General features: G+C 29.9%; 1 protein-coding gene across 2 annotated transcripts; it reads left to right on the top strand.

The window, feature by feature from the left end:
- The first annotated feature begins 1,653 nt into the window (after positions 1 to 1,653).
- On the top strand, positions 1,654 to 23,467 carry OMR1 (L-O-methylthreonine resistant 1). 2 transcript variants are annotated; one of them, XM_028222064.2, is made up of 9 exons: positions 1,654 to 2,256; positions 15,899 to 16,078; positions 16,181 to 16,450; positions 18,061 to 18,267; positions 20,713 to 20,961; positions 21,044 to 21,117; positions 21,509 to 21,626; positions 22,795 to 22,929; positions 23,026 to 23,467. In XM_028222064.2, the coding sequence occupies exons 1-9, from the start codon at positions 1,801 to 1,803 to the stop codon at positions 23,164 to 23,166; spliced, it is 1,830 nt and encodes a 609-aa protein (XP_028077865.2). In that variant the 5' UTR covers positions 1,654 to 1,800; the 3' UTR covers positions 23,167 to 23,467. The 2 variants fall into 2 exon arrangements, with proteins under 2 accessions (XP_028077865.2, XP_028077864.2); XM_028222063.2 differs by lacking the exon at positions 1,654 to 2,256 and adding an exon at positions 14,348 to 15,143.
- The last annotated feature ends 326 nt before the right edge of the window (positions 23,468 to 23,793 follow it).

Consider the following 23,793-nt stretch of genomic DNA (forward strand, 5'->3'; position numbering starts at 1 on the left):
GAAGATCCAATTAGATCTGACGCAACTGCTCCTCCCATTTCCATTTTCAGCCTATAACAGAAGAAACTTTCAGGGCTGGGCCAATTTTTTCAGTTCTAAATATTAATAGTCTAGGCTTGAAATTTAGGGGTTGTTTGGAGTGTCTTAAATAAGTATATTTTTGTCTTTTTAGATTAAAAAGTTGAGAAAAAAATATAGTTATTTGGGTTAACTTTTTGACTTTTTATGAAAAATGTGTATTAATAAATTAGTATGTAGGGAAAAATTAGGATTGGGAGTTATGCAGCCGTAATTTTTGACTTTTGGTGAATAGTGATAACTTTTTAACTTTTTGAGTAACTTTTTGACTTTTTAACTTTTTGACAACTTCCCAAACTTGGCCTTATACTTTTAACTCAGCCTGGCCTGGACTGGACTGGCCTGGCCCGACCCGGACTAATATTAAATTAATTAATTAATTATTTATTTATTGTTAGAATCTAAATTTTATCTTTATTGATTTTATTGAAACTCACATTTGTAGTGACGTGTGAATGAATTTATTTAAAAAATCCTTCAATTTATGCACAAAACATTTTAATTAATGATGTCAATATATTTATTAAGAAATATAATATGTGATTGAATTCAATATTTATTAAGAAATATAATGTGTGATTGAATTCAATCATAAAATGTTTTAAACTCTTTTTTTTTTAACATATAGCCCAACTTACTTCAACACTTAAATTTTTATTAAATAGTTTTTTAATTAAAAAAATTCAGCATTTAATTTCCATTATCAAATAACGTTTTAAATTAAAAATAAATAAATATTCAACTTTACGTACTTAATTTTTAGTTTTTCATTTTTAATTTTCAATTTTATTAGGTCCCCTTTGAAAAAGGACTAAAATAACTAAAAACTTAAAAAATTATTATAAATTATAAAATTATAAAAAAAAATTACTACTATACATAAACTATAAATGGTAATAGAATCGTCCGTAAATAAATTCAAACTCAAATCAATAAGAGTTCTTTCAAACTTGATTTGTTAATTATTATTATTATTAGGGTAAATTACAAATACATCCTTTGAGGTTTATTTAAATTACAAATTATCTTTTGTGATTTTAGAAATTACATAATGTCTCATAAAGTTTCTAATTTCATAACAAATAGGTTCTTTTATTAATAAATCATCAAATTAATTAATATTTTTTAATAATATTAAAATTTTATTTCAATTAATAATTAATATAATTTTATTATTGTATAGATGAACAATTAAAAATTTTATTTTTTTAATTAATTCTGTTAAATAAAAAATTATGACAAGAAAGTATTTATAATTTTTTAGATCACAAGAAATAATTCATATTTTAAACAAAACTTAAAAAGTATGTTTATAATTTTAGTCATGCTGTAGAGCTCTAATTAGAATTGCTACAGTATAGCTCTAATGAGCTGTCCACCCATTAAAAAAAAAAAACAGAAAAGTAAAAGACAAAAAAAAAAAGACAAATTAAAACTCTATTAAAAATTTATTTTTAGAGGTTTAAATCATTTTTGTTATAATTTATCCTTATTATTTTTATTTTGAGACTGGCACGTTTGCCGCCCTAATTATACACGAGTCTATACCAACCCACATGCTCACGGCAACATACTGCACATTTTAGTATAAATATAAAAACCAAACTCTAATTCCTCCACTGCAAAAGCCATCAACCTATTGCAGCCAGCTCTCTCTCTCTCTCTCTCTCTCTCTCTCTCTCTCTCTAATACTATCACCAGTTTCTCTCTCGCTGTCTCTCCATGGAGGTCATGTGCTTCGCACCGTCACAGCCACCTCTCCTCCTCCCTAAATTCCTCAACCCAATCAAATCCCCAAACAACGACGCCTCCAACACCACCGCCAAATTCAAACCGTTCATCTCCGCCTCCTCGATTTCCAATCCAGCGGCTGAGATCTCTACCAAACAGGCCCTTATCTCCCGCGAAAAGCCCTTCCACAAATCTCCTTCTTCTTCTCCTCCTTTGTTGTCTCGAGTCCCTTCGGATTCCCTCAACTATCCCGCCGGCTACCTCGGCGCCGTGCCGGAACCGATCGGAGCCGCCGGAGACGGCGTTCACGGTGCAATGTGGTACCTGACGAACATACTCTCTTCCAAGGTATACGACGTCGCTTTGGAATCGCCATTGCATTTTGCTCCCAAGCTATCGCAGAAGTTGGGGATCAATGTTTGGCTCAAGAGAGAGGATTTGCAACCTGTAAGTCATTATCTATCTATACACATTCATACATTTTCATAGCACACCACATATACACAAGCATAGCTTATGTGAGAATATATGACTCATTAATTAATTTAAGGGTTGTTTGAGAATAGTTTAGGAAAATAAGTGAAAGTTCTAATTAGAACTATTATTAATAATGTAGTGGAGGTCTCACCGATTGTTACGGTATGTATTTTTTTTTTTTTTTTTTTTTACTTTATCACTTCAGTAGTGGTCTTTAGCACCACTGAATAGTTTATTTTAAATTTTTTTTGATATTTTTTTATTAAAATAGTAGGAAAAAAAAGGATTAATATGTTTTAAAATATTTTATTTTATTTTTTAAATAAAAAAAAGTGATATTAAATAAAGTTGTTGAGTCGATATATAACTTTTAAAAATCTCACGTCAAATTTTCAAAGTGTCATGTCAAATGTCAAATATGTAAACAAGGTCTAATTTGATATTTTTGCATTGGGTTTAGAAAAATGGTTAAACACTGATTTTTTTAATTTTTTTTTAAAAATAATTAAATATTAAAATTTTAAAAAATAATATAATTTAAAATAAATTAAAAAATAAAAAGTGACTTTTAATTCAGCTTTCAAAATAACCCAAGGGTTTCGGCAAGCTAGCGGTAGGGTAAAAAAAATATTTTTTTAAAACTTTTTAATCATTTTTTTTTTGTACTTTAATATTATAAATCACACCAAATAAGGTTTTAATAGTTATAATTATATAATTTTAGGATCTTTTACATACTCTCAAAAATGACACATTAGATTTAAATTATGACATTTTATATTATTAACATCCTAAAATATCATAATTACAAATTATTATCCTCAACTATAAGGGTTGTAACGGGAGCTTATGATATGTTATTTTTATTGAGGTATATATTATAAAATTTCTTATAATTTTTTTATATTTGATTTAAATAAAATAAATAAATAAATTTGAGTTATTAAAATATTAACAAATTCTTTAATTTTAAATTAAATTAATATATATATATATATATATATTCAAAATATAACAAGTTAATAATGTTTTTTTTTGGGGGGGGGCATGATTTATTCGGTAACTTTTAAACACACCCACTAAATTTCTTTTTACACTTATTACACATAAAATTTTGGTATTATTTTGGCAATTTTTTTTTTTATTTTTAATTTGGCTTTTTTGGTTTTGATTTTTTTAGCTTAGGACTAAAAAGTTTATTTGACAAATGTTTTTTTTTTTTTTTTTTTAAATTTTTGTGAGAGAAAGAGTGAAATCATTATAATTTAGATATGACATTTTATTTTATTAACTTATTTAGCCTATTTTATTATTTTGTGTTTTTTTTTAACCCAACCGAGATAACCAAACGAAGCCTATAGAGAAAATATGTGGAGAGAAAGGCCATGTTAGGTTTGTAATTGTGAAATAATTTTAAAAAATAATTTTTTAGGAAGAGTATGCAAAATTTGAAAATTTGTTTGGTTACATGTTTTGAAAAAGAATTTTAGAGTTTGTGATGATTTAATATTTTTTTAGTCGAATAGACGGGCATGAGAGAAAAAGTGATTGGTTGATGTGTGATAGAGAGAAAAGTGATTTTAATTCTTTTTAAAAAAAAATTCAACCAAATAAATTTTTAAAAAATTATCTAAAAAATAGACAAAACAAACAAGGCTAAATTTTTTAATAAATGTATTTTAAGAGATGGTGACGATTTTTCAACAAATCAGATAAATATGTTTTGTTAAAAAAAAATCATTTCGCCGTTCATGAGCACCATTTAATTGTATTTTTAATCAATTACAAATTATTATATCTTTTATTATTTTCTAATTATATAATAATCTAATATAAAATTGTGATGCTTACCTCTCCACCTATTACAATACAGGTAGAAAACTACATAATCACGCCCCACCACCAAATAACTTCTCCTTTACCCGCTCTTGCTTCTATCTGTCAAAAACAGCACAAATTTCATTTTTCAAAATTGAAGTTTGTTTGAATCAATTATTAAAAGTAGGATATTAAAGGGTATTATTACTATTACTCTAGCTTGAGTTGCATTTTCAATGCATTTTCCAAGAGGATCCAAACAAATCAAGAACCATTTTTAATTGATACTAGGTTTGGCTTTATGCCCCTAAGACGACAGTAGTTTATTTATGTATATATTTTTGACAAACCGACACTGAATTGCAACAACATTAAGGTCAATAAATATTTAAAAAATAATAGAATATATTTTAAAATTTGTGAGGAGTACCTTGGTTTTTTTTTTATATATATATATATATTTTTTTTTAACTTTATCACTTCAGTAGTGGTCTTTAGCACCACTGAATAGTTTATTTTAAATTTTTTTTGATATTTTTTTATTAAAATAGTAGGAAAAAAAAGGATTAATATGTTTTAAAATATTTTATTTTATTTTTTAAATAAAAAAAAGTGATATTAAATAAAGTTGTTGAGTCCATATATAACTTTTAAAAATCTCACGTCAAATTTTCAAAGTGTCATGTCAAATGTCAAATATGTAAACAAGGTCTAATTTGATATTTTTGCATTGGGTTTAGAAAAATGGTTAAACACTGATTTTTTTAATTTTTTTTTTTAAAAATAATTAAATATTAAAATTTTAAGAAATAATATAATTTAAAATAAATTAAAAAATAAAAAGTGACTTTTAATTCAGCTTTCAAAATAACCCAAGGGTTTCAAAATTTTAAGAAATAATATAATTTATTGACTTTTTTTTTTTAACCAAACGAAGCCTATATATATATTATTTTTTGTCTACGGGTACTAGTTAATAAAACATTGTTTAGAGATAATGCTACGTTACACTCCCTCAAAAGTACGTGTGTGTATATATGTAAATTATATTAATCGGGAGTTTAATTATTATAAATAATATAATTCAATATTATGATAGTCATAACTAAAAAAAATAAGTTATAACCAAAATATAATTAAAATTTTTTTAAATTATAACCAAAATAATGTTATAGTGAACATCACAATATATCATAATTAACAACATAATATATCATAATTAAAGACACAAAAAAGTGTAAAAATATCAAATAATAAAATTATTTGAAAAAAAAAAAAAATGCAATGTGATGAGCATGTGGAACACTTTTATTCTTTTATTTATTTATTTTACTTCATATTAATTCACTATGCTATATCTTCCTAATTTATCACTTATAAATGATTCCTAATAATTTAGCATTGATGATAGACTTTATATGATGTGATATTTAACAAATCAAAATTTAATACTTATTAAATATATCCTTAGAAATGAATTTTAAAAATGATAAATTAAGTATTTTTTTTAATGTTAAAAGAATATTTCAGTCCATGAATTTTTTGTTGGGTTTGAGAAGACTCAAATGTCATTCTTGATTGGTATTTGTTCCCAACTTAGAATTTTAAATGTTCGAGTATGGACAAGTAATGATTAGTACTTGGTGGTTAGAATCATGAATGAAGGTTGGCAAAATGAAAATTGTTGAGTTATATTTGATTTGATTAAATATGATGAGATTATTAATAACAGTTATATTGTAAGATTAAAGAAAAATAATTTTGAAAAACCTAACTCTAACATCACAATATTTATGATTTTATCTTTTTTCTTATTTTTTTATTTAATCTTTCATATCAGTATTAAAGTTATTCAAAATTTTAATACATGTAAAATAAGTATAGTATTAAGATTAGGTATATATGGAATTCACATATTTTCTCACCTTCAATCTCTCCATTTTATCATAGAAACAAGAAAAAAAAACTACATAATAAAGTGCATGCATGCAATAAACATTTACCGGAAGAATGTTTCGAAATGTAATACTGACAGAAGGCTTTCCTTCTCTTTCACTTTGGTGGAGTATACATGCAGAGAATAGAGGCAAAATGACTGATTCTTGTTTGTTTAATTTTAAAGCAAATTACACTTTGCCCCTTATGTTTGGTTATTTTCTCATTTTAATTTTTAAAGTTTGTTATTTGTTAACTTTAGCCTTCATGTTTCAAATTTTTTTTATTTTCCTTTCATGTTTCAAATTTTTATATTTTTTGTTAAAAATTAGATAAAAAATAACACATTATTAGTCACGTAGTATAAAAATATTTTATTATATATAGTAATTCACATATCTAACATAAACTTAAATTTTAATATAATAATATTGTTCTTATGTTGTGTGGTAGTTATTATGGTATTTTTTATCTAATTTTGATTAGAAATTAATTTTAAGAGTAAACTGGAAAAAAAATTAAAATATTAAGGGTTAAAGTGAGAAAAATAAAAGTGAAAAAGTAATCAAACATAAAAGGGATAATTTATCCTTAATTTTATTTTCAAAAATTTGTTTTAAAATTTTTTTAAAAATTAAAAATTTATTTGGTGAAAGAAATTAAAAAAATAAAAATACTTGTGATATTTATATAATTTTAAGGTCATAAATAATTGTAAAAAAATTAAAAATATTTGTTCTTATCAAGAAAGAAAAACAAAATTGAAAATAAAACTAAACAAAGCCAAATTGAGCCAAATTGTGTTTATTTGTAGAATTGCGGAAGAGATTATGATAGAGGAGGGAATTAAGATGGAGGTTGGAAGAGAGATTGGGATGGAAGAGATGGAGGTAGTATTAGAAAAATAGTGAGGGGATTAGAAATTTTTTTATTTTTACATATTGGGATTTTTTTTTTTGAACATTAATGTTTAATTTTTTGTATTTTTTTATTTGTTTTATTATTTTATATAAAAATAATGTAACAATTCTTACACCAATAACTATCATCAAAACAAACATAATTTTATTTAATTTCCTCACTATCAATTCCGCCACTAACAATCCCTTCACTATTAATCCCATCATTATAAATCCCTTTCACTCTACCTCTAAAAACAAACAGGCCCAATAAAGAACGTGTGTTCAATCTGTAGTTGAGCTGCACGTGAATCGACCAAACATGTGGTTATCAATATGTAAATATACTATTTTTCATGTGAAAGTTTTATTTTCACAATAATTATTTTAAGTTTGTTTTTAAGGGGTTAATATTTTTTATTTCAAATTATATTAATGCTAAATTTTGGCAAAATGTCAAATTTTAATAAGTTCTCATTATATATTTATGTGATAAGATTAACAAATGACATTTATATTTAACTTTACTTGAAGAAGTTTAAGAACATAATTTTTTGACATGACATGATACAATAATACGATCCAAACTTGAAAAAAAAAAAATTGATATGAAATATTAACACGATATGAATTGGATACAGAAAGAAAATAACACGACATAGTGCTCTTTTGGGAAGCTGGTAAAAAGTCAGCTTTCAACTTTTTACTAATTTTAAGTAGGAATGGCAACGGGGCGGGGCGGGGCCGGGGATCACCCTCCCCGTCCCCGTCCCCGTCCCCGTCCCCGTCCCCGACGGGGAACCAACTACCACCCCCACCCCCGCCCCCTGACGGGGATCGGGTTTCCCCGACCCCGAAAATCCCCGGCCAAAAAAACAACATCAACAGAATATTTGGGCTCAAATACAACATCAACAACATAAAAAAAAAAAAAAAAATCAACAACATCTCAACATCAACAGATTATTAACAATAGAGAACAGATCAACCACACAAAAAAAAAAAAAAAAATTGATAGAATAAGACAGATCTGAGAGAGAGATGGCCACGGCAGAGGCAAATCTGCAGATCGAGCAGATCGAGCAAATTGCAGCGGTGAAGAGCTACTGAGGGACGACGGCCACGGCAGAGGCAACGGCGTCGGCAGATCGAGTCGACGAAGGAGGTAGAGGCGTCGGAAGAGGCAACGGTGTCGGCAGAGGGAAGAAAGAGAGAGAGAGAGAGAGGGACGATCGGAAGAGTGAGGAGGTGAGAGTGAGACAGAAAAAAGCGTGAGAAGAGAAGAGAGAGAGAGAGAGTCTGTGAGAGAGAGTGAGAGAGAGTTGTAGTCTTGTTGATCTGTAAACAATGAAGATATATATAATATATTATAATATATAATATTATTATTTATAGCCTGTAATCAAACATAACCAAACATACATATATATATATATATAAACTATAATATAAATCGGGGGATAACCGGGGGATAACCGGGGCTGGGGGCGGGGCGGGGGGCGGGGTCGGGACCGGGCCGGGGTCGGGGATGAAATATATATCACCGTCCCCGGCCCGAATATCACCGGGGATTTGTTTTTAGATACCATCCCCGGCCCGTCGGGGGGTATTTTTCGGGGAAAAACCATTCTTATCGGGGACGGGAGGTCGGGTCCCCGTCGGGCCGGGTTGAAATTGCCATCCTTGATTTTGAGTCACATCACCTCTCACATAACTTACCCACAAAAAGACAAAATAAACTAAAAAAGTCAAAAAGTCAACTTTTTACCAACTTCTCAAAACACCCTATGGTAATACAAAACAATAAATTGGTTAGGTTAGTGTTAAGACAATTATGACACGACTCCAAAATGACACGCGACAAATACAACACAATCAAGGATGAAATTAGGAAATTTGTTTAACGGGTGTAAGTCTAGCTTAAAAAATTTACCAATAGAATGGGGAAGGAACCAACCCCTCACCAGTACAATATTGTCTATTTTGGATGTATCCTAAAGGTTTTGTTCTTCCCTTAAGCGTTGTGCTAGTTAGAAGGAGTTAGTCAGTTTATAAGATGATATGTGATATTCTCACATAGCGATATGAGATGTACCCACATAGGCCCTCTAGCTGAGTGGTCGGTTTTGTTCTTTCCTTAGGAAAAGGCCTTGTGCTAGTTAGGAGTTATTTGCTTATAAGGTGGAATGTGATAGTCTCACAGAACGATGTGAGATGCACCCACATAGGCCTCCCAGATGACTGGCTTCCTTAAAAAAGAGCTCCCACAGATGACGCCAATTGAAGGAGCCAACCTCCCACCAGCACAATATTATCCGCCTTGGTCCTACCCTCACAGTTTTGTTCTTCTCTTAATAAAATGCCTTGTGCTAGTTAGAAGGAATTAATCAGCTTATAAAGTAGAATGTGATATTTTCACAGAGCGATCTGGAATACACCCACAAATGGTTACGAGAAATTAGCAAAAAAATAATAGATTTATATCAATATATTTTTTAATACTGAAATCAATTATTTTATATAATTTTGAGCTATTCAATTAAAATTTTAGTGTAAATTTACTAAATTTTCATTTTAAAGCACTTTATTGGTTGATGTAATGTACTTAAAAACTGTTCTTCAATGATTTTTTTAATCAAAATCCTAGTAAATGGTTTCACAAAGAAAATCAATATAATTCGTACTATTATGTCATATAGTAAAAAGTTATGTCATAAATATTGTAAGAATATTTATAAAATAAAGGGTTAATAAAAAAAAATTAAAATTTCATGCTACCATTCTATATACATACTACTAGAAATAATTTATGAATACTAACAAAATTTTGAAAAACTTGGCAGGGCCCCCACTTGGCCCTTCCCCCCTTTGACTCTGGACACAATGTCTACCCCTTAAAAAAAAAAAAAAATTATTAAAGTAATATTGTCAAATTATGATATTTTTTAATATTGTAATTGTGACAATATATAAGTTATATTTTACATTAAAGTAGGTTGATCATGGGATAAAAATAGAATTATAATAATTTGAAGTGGTAATTAGGTCCATCTATAGTCAAATGAAAATGAAATCATAATTTAAAACAAAAAGATATTACATATAATTTTTTTGTAATCATTTTTTACATTCTTAAACACAAGTAATAAAATCATATATATATATATATTTATTAATGTAAAATCTTATTATTTTATATTTTAAAGTGAACAAATTAAATAAAAAACAAAAATTATATGTAGAATTACATTCACGTGTCAAGCACACAAAAGGTGTCCAAAATCCACGAACATGCGTAGCGTACACCATGCGTGGAACACGCGGAAGTAAACTGGGCAACGGTTCCCCCAAGTTAGGCCATAGTGAAAGCTACATGAATATTAAGAATTATTTTGAAAATTAAATATTTTAGTTTTTTTTTTCTGAAAAATAGTACATGTTCAAAAAGTATTTATAATTAATTTTGTCAACAAGTCGAGTAGAATATTAACAGTTATCTTGAAAATTAATTATTTTAGTTAATTTTTTATTTTTTATTTTTTGAAAAATACTACGTACTCGGAAAGCATTTATAGTTAGCGTCGTCAACAAGTCGAGTTTAGTTGAACATAGCTCTCATTTGGCATCTAAAGTTGCGAGGCTAGAAGGTTAAAATAATTAAAAAAAATAAATAAAATATATAAAAAATTAATAAAACAAAATGTTATATTTAAATCATAATCATTTTATTATTTTTTTTTACAAAAGTCAAAAAAACCAAAAAAATCTAATCAAAACGAGATTTTTTATCCTAGGCTAAAAGCTAAAATGTCAAAAAGCTAACTTATTTTCTAAATGAAGCCATAGAGTTATTTTGAAAATTAACTATTTCAATTAGTTTTTTTTATTTTTTTTTTAAGTTAGCTTTGTCAACGAGTCGAGTTTACTTGAACATAATATTAAGAGTTATTTTGAAAAGTAACTATTTTAGTTTTTTTTTTTAAATGAAAAATAACTTGTTTGGTAACTATTTCATTTTCAATTTTCAATTTATATTTATAAAAATTTTAAAAATGGTCATAAAAATTTTTTTGATAATTTTTTTGATTTATAAATGGTTGTCTCAGTTTGTAAATTTGAAGAAAAAATGTAAACTCAAAAAATGAGTTTATGTTGGTTTTTAAATAGAAATTTAAAAATTTGACTAACAAATTTTTCTTTCAAATAATTTTTTTTCCAAATAATTTTTAAAATTATTATTTTTTTCAATTAATTTTTTTCCAATTAATTTTTTTTCATTAATTATTTTTCAATTATAATATGTATGATCCCATTGCCATAAATAATAAAAAATAAATATAAATATTTTAGGTTTAAACAAACTTATTTTTTTAGTTTATGTTTTTAAAATTTTTCAAATATTTTGTTCAAACCAAACGAGTTTTAAAATATGTTTAAATATAATTTATTTATATAACAAGTTGATCTCGAATGAGTTTTTAACAAGTGAAACATAAGTTAAACTCAAGTAATTTGATTTTTTTATATTATATTTAAACTTATCGAGTTGAGTAATAATGTTCCAGCTTCATTTAAAACTTAATAAACTTTAAAACGTGTTAAAATTGAATTTATTTACATATGGTAATCTCGAATGATTTGTTAACAAAACAAATAAGTCAAAGTTCAAATTCAAGTAACCTAGCTTGTTTAACAACTTTATTTATAACTCGAATAAATATTTTTTGAAATTGATATTTTATATATTAAGATATTTCAATTGAGAAAATGAGAATTGGTTGGTGAAGCCAATTGTAAAAGCAAGTATCCATCTCGATCACACAAATCCCCACGGGGCAATAGTTGGCCAGTGTGTGATAATGTGGTGACCTTTAGATTTTTCACCTGTCTTAAGTATGGGCTTGTTCATGTTTTAGGGTAGTTCTATAGTTAGGACAATAATAATCGTTACAAGAATATTGGAATATACTAAGTTATTAAAAAAAATATAAAAATGATGATGCATGGTCATTACTCGCCTTTGACGTCTAAGGGTGATATTTCACCGTCTTTTTTTATTTTTATTTATTTTTATTGCAAATATGATTGAAAGATGAATTTTTATTCGGTGGTGCTACACTAATTGGTATATCAATTAGTGTACCAACATATATTATAATATTATCATTTCAAAATTATGACCCCACCTATTATACAAATTATAAAGACTTAAAATTTTTAAAATTATATTACATTATCTGTTAGCACACTAATTCGTATACTAATTGATATATAGCATTATTTATTTTTATTATTAATCTTCATCCAAATCACATATTATTTAATGTATAAATATCGTCTTCTTCTTTTTTTTATTTTTTATTTTTTTATTTTTTTATGAAAGAAACACACAAAAAAAGAAAAAAAAAAAAGTATTCACTTTTGAATCCACCACTGCTACCAAAAATGGCATCAGTGGTTAGAGTGAGAAATTTCACCAACGTGGTGACATAATTATTATTTGATAATGATTGACATATATTCACTATTTTAGAACCCATGAAAAAAAGCCATGCGTTCCACGCATAGTGTCTAATTTGCAAAAGGGTTGCATTTGTAGACAGGACGCGTCGTTGGATTTTGTGAGGCCACGAAGTCCGACATTAAGGTCTGGTTTGGAAATATTTTTTTAATAATATTTTAATTTTTTAGTTAAAATATAATATATAAAAATTATTATGTTTAAGATAATTTTTAAATTTTTTACGAAAAAATGTTTAAAAAATAGATAGAAAAATAAATTTTTGACTTTTTAATATATGTTGTTAGCTTTTTAATTTTTTTAATAATTTTTTAATTTTTAGGCTAAAAAGTGATGTTGTCAAATAAGGCGTAAGCCTTCGTTTGATATAAGTTAAAATGAGATTTTTTTTGAATAAAATAATCACAAAAAGATAAAATAAAATTTTTAATCCAATAAGACAAAATGTCACATCTAAACTATAATCATTTCATTTTTTCTTTCACAAAAGTAAAAAAAATCAAAAAAATTTATCCCATACGGAATTATTTAATCTTAAATTAAAATAAATAAAAAATTAACTCACATCCTAAACCGTAAAGAAATTTATTAAAATTTCTTGCAAACTGTAACGAAGAACTCTGCAAATGTATTTCTTATTCATGTTATTTTTCTTGTTCTCGAATATTACTTTTAACAATAGCATATAATTATTCCCATAAATTTCTATAATATTGTATATAAATAAAATTTAAAGGTATTAATAATCTTTTTCGTAAATATCTTATTTTACCTCGTATTATTTAGTATTTTATAGGTTTCACTTTGAACTTTAGAGTAATAGCAAAACAATAAAAAACAAAAAAAAAGTAAATCAATAAATTTAAAGTAATTTATGCACTCACGTAAGTGACAATTATTCTATATGTATATTTTCTTTCTAGACCGTGTTTGAAAGATAGATTTGTGTATAAATTTAAAGGTGATTTAAAAATTAATTATTTTAATTAATTTTTTAATTTTTTTATAAAAATATATGAAAAAATAGAGAGAATAATTAACCTTTTGGTAGTGATTGGCTTTTTGACTATATTAGTCCCTGCTCAAATAACCATTTAGAAAGAGAGAAAAAACGAAAATATAATGTGAATAAAATAAAAAAAATGATTCATCTATATAATTTGAAAAGTTGACTGTGTATATTTTGTCTCGACACCTCAAAAAAAAAAAAATATATAAATATAGCACTATTATAAAATATTATTACATTTCACATAATTTTTAATTTTTCTTTAAATTTCTATTCAAATTTACGTTCTAAGTACATTTTTAATAGTTAGTGGCTTCTCTTCAATTCGAAATTGGATTGGAGCGTGTTATTAGGTTTCTGTGGGCTCATAAAATAGCGCATATCGATAATTCGAACTGTGCAATGTATAAAATTTATCGATTACTTCATTTTTTAAAAAATTACATTAATCGAATATCGATAACCACTTGATCAAGTCAAATTTATGTCAAATGTAATTATAATTTTAAAAATAAATTATCCACACAAATATAATCTGATCAAATAAATTTTTATAAAATTAAAATACTTAATAAATATTACATATTAAATAATTTAGATCTTCAAGACAGATTCAAAATTTAAGTAGGCTAGACTAAGGTCTCGGTTGGGAACAGGTTAATTTAGTAACTTTTTGATTATTTGGTTAAAATATGAGTTAAAAAAACTAATATATTTGAAATAATTTTTTAACTTTTTACAAAAAGATGTGTAAAAAGTAGAGAGAAAAGAAAATTTTTAATTTTTTGATATAAATTATTAATTTTTTGATTAATTTAATAATTTTTTAATTTTTTAACTAAAGTAGAGGGTTACCAAAACAGGCCTAAACCATCCAATGGACTAATCCAACTCCGTATTGACCTCTATGCTTGGAAGCTGGCGGCCACTGTAGGATAAACTCACCCAACTCTCCAATTCTCCTTGTGGAAGACCAAATCAAAATATATTAGGATGACAACGTGTCACAATCTCATCAGCTAATCCCGTGACCCTCAGGTGAGCACAGACCATTCACCAAAAACCCTCGCGCTTTGTATACAAACCAAAGCCCACCGTTGCTTTCCATCGTCTCCCTCAAACCTCCATAGCTGCAACTCCTTTGCAGCCATCTCTCTCTCTCTCTCTCTCTCTCTCTCTCTCTCTCTCTACATCTATACATACATATATCTATATAGCTATGGAGGCTCTGTGTTTTGCTCCGCCGCAACAGCCTCGTCTCGGCTCCAAATTCACAAACCCAATCAAATCCCCCAACAATGACGCCTTCAGGACCAACACCAACGCCGCCAAAATGAAACCCTTAATCGTCTCCACGATTTCCAAATCAACCACTGAACCGGCCGTTGCTTCCCGGGAAAAACCGTTACAGAATTCCCCATCAAAGCCTCCTCCTCTGTCTCTGTTACGAGTTTCCACCAATTCGCTACAGTACCCTGCTGGCTTCCTCGGCGCCGTACCGGATCGATTCGTCTCCGAGTGTCCTGATGGAATTCCCGATGAAATGGGCTACTTGACCAACATACTCGCCTCCATGGTTTACGATGTTGCGGTTGAATCGCCGTTGCAATTCGCTTCCAAGCTCTCGGAGAGGTTGGGGGTGAATATGTGGCTCAAGAGAGAGGATTTGCAGCCTGTGAGTCATTGCGTGTGTAGAATGATTGATGTTACATTACTATTTTCAAATTGGTATCAAATTATGAGGTTTTACAACATAATGTTTGGCTTAATGTTAGTTCAGTGCTTAATGATTGCAATGTGGTGACAGTTTAGGTTTTCTAATGGACTTTACTGCTAGAATTTTATTGGGTTTGGCTTGGTTTTTTTTATATTTTCAAGAGAATCACTGAAAGGTTCATTGAAGTGAATTAAAAAGATTGGAACTTTGATGTGAAATTTCAAATTTAAGCTTAGTTAGTGTCATATTCTTGCCAGTTCAGTTTTCATAGACTGTCAAGATTTTGAATTTAGCTGCATATATGCCTGCTTCTCAACTTTGTACTAGTCTCCAATGCTTTAGCAGCCAATGAATTTTATGAGAAAATTTACTTAACTTGTTTGCTTATGTTTTTTCTACTGAATTTGAGTTTTTGAGCATGATGACTAGAAAATCCTCATAGCTTGTTATTAAACTTCTTTGCGAGGGAGTTTCATTTTATCTTTTACCATTTATTTTTTTGTTTTTATTTTATTTTTATTTTTATTTTTTATTTTTATGCTGATTAATTGAAGCTTAAATGTAAAATTTCCTTACCTTTTGGCTTATATAATATTTATATTTTTTTTTATATAACATAATGTGATTGTGGTTTTGGAAGAATTTGAAATCTTTTAATACAAAAATGAAAGTGTTGGAGTAACATAGTTTGTGTTTTGCTAACTTGTTTGTAGGTTTTCTCATTCAAGCTTCGAGGAGCTTATAACATGATGGCTAAACTTCCAAAGGAACAGTTAGAAAGAGGGGTTATCTGCTCATCTGCTGGAAATCATGCCCAAGGGGTTGCATTAGCAGCGCAAAGGTTGGGTTGTAGTGCGGTGATTGCTATGCCTGTTACCACACCTGAAATCAAGGTTGAATTATGTTTTTTGTTATTTATTTATTTGGTAATTCTCACTAGAATTTTCATTGTTTTGAAACTGTGGTTTGATCATTTATTTATTATAAATAATCAGTGGAAGTCAGTTGAGAGATTAGGTGCTACGGTTGTTCTTGTGGGGGATTCTTATGATGAAGCACAAACGTATGCCAAGAAACGTGGTGAAGAGGAGGGGCGTACATTCATACCTCCTTTTGATCATCCAGATGTCATCATGGGTCAAGGAACAGTTGGGATGGAGATTGTACGTCAAATGCGAGGTCCTGTACATGCAATCTTTGTGCCAGTAGGCGGTGGTGGTCTAATAGCTGGTATTGCTGCCTATGTCAAGAGGGTTTCTCCAGAGGTTTGTGTTTGCAACTCTGAGAAATTATTTTTCAGTAGTCTTAAAATTCTTTCTTTTAGTTAGTTACTTGTGCAGTTGTCCTACTCATGTACTTGATCTTGCAACTTTAAGTTATATTTTTGTTCTTTTTGCTGATTGGACATTGATCGTTTCCCATCTAAAGAACATTTGCATTCCAGACTAATCACTTTACATTCATCAGGTGTTTGTGTCTAAAACAAAAATAAGGCAAATGTACCGTATGTTTAAAGGCCAACATAAATCCACATTGTAAAGGGAAAAAAATGTATAAATTGAAAAAATAAAAATAATAATAAAATAGAGAAAACAATGAAAGCTTCCTTTGTTTCCAAGTTAGGTTTAGAGGTTCATGTTCATTAGTTGTGACTATGTGCATCTAAGATGTAATTGTCTCCTTCCATTCAAATTTTGGGCCTTCTACGTGAAAGATTAAATACTAAGCATGACAAAAGGTGGGATTGAGTGATTAAGGCTTTGTTTAGTTTGTCTAGGCTTAGTAATTGGGTTGTTTCCTTGATCGTGCACATCTAAGGAAACCGTCAATATACACCATGAATTCTTTTTATGCCACTTCAAGCTTTATTTTCAAGCTGTTGCATATTCTTTAAGATGAGACTAGGCTCTTTCAAGTGCAACATGATTGGGCCATGGAGCCTTTTTGGATACAAGTTTTCAATTTATTTGTCTTTATTATGCATGGTGAGTCTTAGAAAGGCAAGAAAGGATAATAATAATAAATGAAAAATTGTCAAGAAGAAAATGCTAAGATGGTACTAAGATTAAAATTTAGTGCATCCAAGGGTGTGTTGGGGTGGTGTGGATGGTTGGAGGTGAGTGGGCTAGTTGGAGGAGCTTTCTGGGAAGTGACGTGGCCTTACTATGAGAGAGAATAAGAGAATGACAATAATGGAGGTTTGGAGATTCTTGCTACTTGCTTGGGCTTGAGGTAATGGCACTACCTCAACTAGTGCAGCTCAACTGTGGATGGGAGCAATGAGGACATGTGGTAATACACAATTGGTCCATATGCTGCCCACAAGACGATTTATGGGACCAAACCATGTGAAGGAGGTTATGTGGAGATGACATGGCATACATGGGAGGGGTGTCTATGAACGCACAAGTGGCTCTGGTATAAAAAGAAAAAGAAAGAAGGGTAAGGACAAAATGATGGGATGTTTTGTAGTTTGTATTTATTCAATAGTGGTCAATGGCGGTTAGATGGGGTAAGTTAATACTGGTAGAATGTTTTTAAGACTGAGGTGAATGTGTTGAAATCTTAAATGCTAATTAATAGCTATTGGATGACTGAGCAAATCAATTTAGAAAACAACTACTGAGTTTGTACAACGTTATTTGATTCTTATAACCTAGAACATGGCCTTTTTTTGGAACCTTCTCTACCCCTTTTACCATCGTTCTTTTATTGATAAAAACTGGTTTCCGTTCAAATATTATGATTCCTAAAGTCTTCAAATTGTAAATCAGACGCCTTTCTTTACTCTGCAGCCTCCATTCTTTTTGACTGTTAGGAACCTTGTTTCTTGCCAAATAAATTCATAAAGACTACTGTTTCATGCTTTTCACAGGTAAAGATAATTGGAGTGGAGCCCGCAGATGCAAATGCAATGGCGTTGTCTTTACATCATGGCCAGAGAGTTATGTTGGACCAAGTGGGTGGTTTTGCTGATGGCGTAGCTGTTAAAGTGGTTGGCGAAGAGACTTTCCGTTTATGCAGGGAATTGATAGATGGGGTAGTTCTTGTCAGTCGTGATGCTATCTGTGCATCTATAAAGGTAATCCTTTTTTTTTTTCCCAGTAGTATGCTTGTGGGTTCTTCTTTCTTATGATGCATGATTTTATTTTATTTTTAGTAAGTATGATGCTTGTGGTTTTTCTGTTTATGATGCATGGATTTATGTGCTGCAATTGAGTGCGATTAGTGTTCTTTCTTTTGACCCCTTTGTTCTTACTATCAATAACTTGATGTATAATGCAAAAACTATTCTGTTGATTGCATTTTCACTTCAGTACCATTATGAGTGGTCCTCTACATTAAGCTGAGATATGTGCTGTGGATTTACCATCACAACTTGGGGTTTTTGTGCCTTCAAGATTTTCCTGTATCTACAGGGAGAATGTGTGTGAAGATTAATGTTTTCAATTTCCTATTGCTAGCTTTATTTTTGTCTTCTGTTTAAAGTAGTCTTTCTTCTAGCCAACCACTGCATAGCGTGAGAATTTGAAATAGATATTGGTTGTTATTTTCTGCTGTTGTTACCCTGGGTCCATCATACCTTGCATTTATGTCTGTTTATACATAGTTGAGTTTCTTGTAATGGGAGCAACATCCTTACTTTTCCTCATATGTAGACTTCTGCTGAAAATATGATAGATGAGGAAGTTTTTAAGGTAGATTATGTATTTCACTGTAATTTCTCTACCATAAATTGCCTACCATATTTGTACACTTAACATAGGTTCACTGTGTAATGCATTTACATTTCTTTCTGCAGTACCATTTGGCTAACAACATATCTAATGTATCTAGGCAGCCTGATGTAATTTAGTGTTTAGTTTACTTAATTACTCTTTGTTTTTTTTTTTTTTTTTGGGGGGGGGGGGGGGGGATTAATTTTGATTGTTTGTTTTCTAGTCTATGATGTAGTCCACTTCCACTTAATGGCCAAATGCTAGTCATATGACCACTTAAGTGACTTGACACATGGTACAGTATGATTTTGACATGTAAGCATAAGGGAACAAGGGTTGGGGCTGATGCTTTTAAAGCTAATTCCAATCATTTTTTGGAGGGGGGTTGACTTGGAAAATTCCTAAACTCATGGCTGTTTTCCATTCCTTGTCAAGAATTTTGATGTATTTCATATAGCTGAATTTGTTATTTAAGGAGGTACTCCGTTCGAATGGCATACCTAGGACATTCACTATAAGTTTTCTAAGATGGCTATTTTTCATTCCTCACCAAGAATTTTGATGCATTTCTCATAGCTCAATTTTTATTTTATTTTATTTTGAATGGCATGCTTAGGACATTCACTTCAGAGAGGGACACTGAACTTTTGAGTTATGTTGGACAACTTCATAGAGTAAGCTTGGAACTACTTTTCAATTTAGGAGTGCATATCATTGCCAAACTGATGGTAATTTGTTGAGTTGTTTAGCAGGCAGGTGAAAGACCACATCAATGGGACTTGATTCTACCACAAGCTGAATTTTCCTATAATAGTTCCTTGTGTAGGTTCATCGAAAAATCTTCATTGGAAATTATTTGTGGCCTTCTCATTCCCCATATCCTTGACCACTCTTCTGTTCCTTACCATAGTCATCATCGTAGTGTTGAGCCTGATGGCACATACAGGATGTGCAATGAGGTGTGACTTGGGAAGCTTTAAGCTTCGAATGCCAAGTACAAAAGGATGAAAACCTTTTCAGTGAGAAATTTGGTTATGATGCATTTTACGTTTGAGAGATTTCCAGCTATATCATAGATTCATATGGCCAGTTAAGGTTAGGTGTTTGATTCTTATCATTCATCACTAGGATAAAAAGGAGAACAAATAAAAATAAAAGGGTGGGCATAAATATAGTTGATTTAGGTGTTATCATGAATTCATATGGCCAGTTGAGGTTAGCTGTTTGATGCTTATCACTAGGAAAAAGAAAAAAATAAAAAGAATGGGCATAAATATAGTTGATTTAGGTGTGCTTATGTAAATATGATTCTTCTTTTTGTTAGGTTTTCTAATTTTCTCTCATATTAGCTACTCATCATTCACAAAAAGTTCTCATATTAACAAGTATTGTTGTTTAAGTGAAGAATGAGAATTGTTTTAATTTTAGCATTGCTCTTGGGGCAGCATTATTTATTGTTCATTGAACATAGTGATTTCCCTCTCTGTCACTTGGGCTAGGGCTTGGTATTCACACTTTTATAAGTGCACATAACTATGTAGATGCCGTGGAATATATTTGTTTTTATAGTCCTTGATATTTGAGCCAACAAACAAACACATTGCAACTTACAACCTTTTGTTAAGGGTAATTTAAATTGTTGAATGAAGTTCTATTTTTCTACTTGGCACTGACGTGTTATAAGTACTGAACAACAGTATGACCACTGTTGCATACTTTAGTTGAAGAACTAATGGCTAAGACTGCGGGTTTGCACATTGAAGTTTTAACATCTTAGGGCTTATTATATTTTTGTGCTCATGTTGCAGGACATGTTTGAGGAGAAAAGGAGCATTCTCGAACCAGCAGGTGCTCTTGCCCTTGCTGGAGCTGAAGCATATTGCAAGTATTATGGCCTTGAGGGAGAAAACATTGTGGCAATAACCAGTGGGGCAAATATGAATTTTGATCGACTTAGATTGGTGACTGAACTTGCAGACGTTGGTAGGCAGCGGGAGGCTGTTCTTGCTACTTTGTTGCCAGAAGAGCCTGGCAGCTTTAAACAATTTTGTGAACTAGTATGTTATTTAAAACATTGATCAATGTTTTGTTTAATTCAATCTTTGTTTATGGTGTGAATAACAATCACTTGATTGGCAGGTGGGGCCAATGAATATCACAGAGTTCAAATATAGATATAATTCTGATAAAGAAGAAGCTCTGGTATTGTACAGGTAAGAACTTTTCTGTAGATTTCTGAGTAGAAGACGTTAGAATAGTTTGTAATAACCCCCTTCCTCATCACTCTACAGTCTCTTCTTTTCTGAATATAGGCATACTTAATTTAGCTTGTTTATATGTGAGTATAACTTGGCCCTACTTGTTTGACAAAGCTCATCTGACAACTGGTTGTATATTAAGGAGAAAGGACAAGACTTATGCTCTTTTACATACTTGATGTTATTAGGACCATATACTCACTTAAAATAAAGATAATAATAGTAATAATTATAATAATAATAATAATAATAATAATAATAATAATAATAATAATTTGATCTTATTTATCCAAAATAATAATAATAATAATAATAATAATAATAATTTTATCTTGGTCATGTGCAGTGTTGGCCTTCACACAGTTTCAGAACTAAGAGCAATGGTAGATCGGTTGGAATCTTCTAGACTTCGAACCATTAATCTTACAAACAATGATTTGGTTAAAGATCATCTACGGCATTTGGTAACCTTCTTACTATATTTCCTCATTATTTATATGCTGAATAATTTTTATGCATAGTTTTATTCTGTCTCTTTTGCAAGCACATAGAACATCCTTTTTGTGGCTGATGGAGAATATGTGGTGGACATGTTTTTATAATGAAGTAACTAAGACCATCTAATCTATAAGCTTACGGCATGCTCCTTTGTTTGCCTCCTTTGAAAAAGCAATTTGGTCTTTTTTTAGTTTCTTTTAATAATTTTTTTAATCTTTCTGCCTTGTAACGCTTGTGCTTGTTTCTTTTTAACAACACTTTCTTTTAAATTTTTTTTTTAAAAAGTTTACTGTCTGAAAACAAGCACATTTAGAATGGACACCTGTCTTACCTATGTTAATTATCTTCTATTTCTGGGTAACCATAACTAGTTACTAGACATCTAAGAACTCATGGAACCATATTATTTTGATTATAGAGCTCTGACGATAATGAAGATTGAAAAAGCATTAGGAATTGGATTTTAGTTTTTCCCTGACATGTATAGGTGATGTCGACATGTCCTTGTCTATTTAGTTATTTTTGTCACGGCAACTATCAGAATTCCAGATCCATGGAGAGAATAATCACTCTATATTTGGGCATTTGTACCGGAACTATTGTTTGTTGCCAAGTGCCTAGATCGTGTAGTAATGAGGGGGAGTGGATATGCCAAAATAATTGTCTGTGGAGTAACTAGTTATATACGTGTGTACAATTATTTTTTTGTCTAGATTAAAAAATCATAATTCAAGTCCTGTAATGTAAATTAGGGTTTCTCCAAAAGCTGTAATTTGGACCACCCTTAAACAAAAACCACAGGGTAAGGTAATTTTAAACATGATGTAGCTGGAGTCTATATGTTTGTCTGAACTTGAACATTGCATGATTGAAAACCAAATATGGAACAAAGTGAGAATTTGTAAAACTTTATGTTTATCAATTATTATGATCTTTGGCAACCAGAAGTGGCTAATAGAATGGGCTCACCAAGTCAACGAAAGAATTTCACTTCCATTTTTGACAGGCAATTAATTGGTTAATTGGGTGATTTCCCTCTAAATGTGAAGCATATTCATATGCTGTTTTCTTAGTAAGATATTACACTTGCATTAGGTTTTTATCTGACTCAGCTTTATTTTGGATTTTTGTCAGATGGGGGGGCGATCTAATGTTCGGAACGAGCTTCTTTGTCGGTTTGTTTTTCCTGAGAGGCCTGGTGCTTTGATGAAATTTTTGGATGCTTTGAGTCCACGTTGGAATATTAGTTTGTTCCACTACCGCGGACAGGTTGAGATTTAAATGCTTCTCATAATTGTTTTTTGACAATTTTTCTTCTCTGCAATCAATTTTCATCGTTGTTTTTATTTTTCTCCTTTTCAACAGGGTGAAACAGGTGCAAATGTATTGGTTGGAATTCAAGTTGCGCAGTCCGAAATGGAGGAGTTCCGAGATCGTGCCAACGGTCTTGGTTACGATTACATGGTGGAGAACACTAATGAGGCATTTCAACTCTTAATCCACTGATTAGGCTTGGTGATATTATGTTGAAATCAGATTGGACAATCAATGTCCCGTGAAGACTAATCATGAAGTACGCCTGTTTTCCACATCCCGTGGAGAAAAATAAGAGTAGTTTTTGTATTTCACTATTTATTCTCTCTATTTCTGTATGATTAGGGTTTTTTTACTTTTTTTTTTCATTAGTTGTTAATAAAGGAAATTGTATAAGCGTTTCATCCTAATGTTTTCCTACTTGTTGATTGTCTCTCTACGTACATTGTTTTATTTGGCGTTGTGTTTGCAATTCATTGTAAAAAGTTTGTCATGCTAGTATTTATTAAATTAAGGTCCCGTTTGAGATAGAATCGAGGTGATTCATAATGAGGAGATTGTTGGTGAGGGGATTGATAGTGAGGAGATTAAGTAAAATTGTGTTTGTTTTGATGATAGTTGTTAGTGTAGGAGTTATTAAATTATTTTTATATAAAATAATAAAACAAATAAAAAAATATAAAAAATTAAACATTAATATTTTAAAAAAATTTCCAATATATAAAAAATAAAAAAAATTAAAATTTTTTTAATTCCCTCACTATTTTTCTGATACCATCTCCACTTCTTCCATCTCAATCCCCCTTCCAACCTCCATCT

The sequence above is a fragment of the Camellia sinensis genome, chromosome 10 (assembly GCF_055761805.1).
Source record: "Camellia sinensis isolate YWXY chromosome 10, ASM5576180v1, whole genome shotgun sequence".
NCBI lineage: Eukaryota > Viridiplantae > Streptophyta > Magnoliopsida > Ericales > Theaceae > Camellia > Camellia sinensis.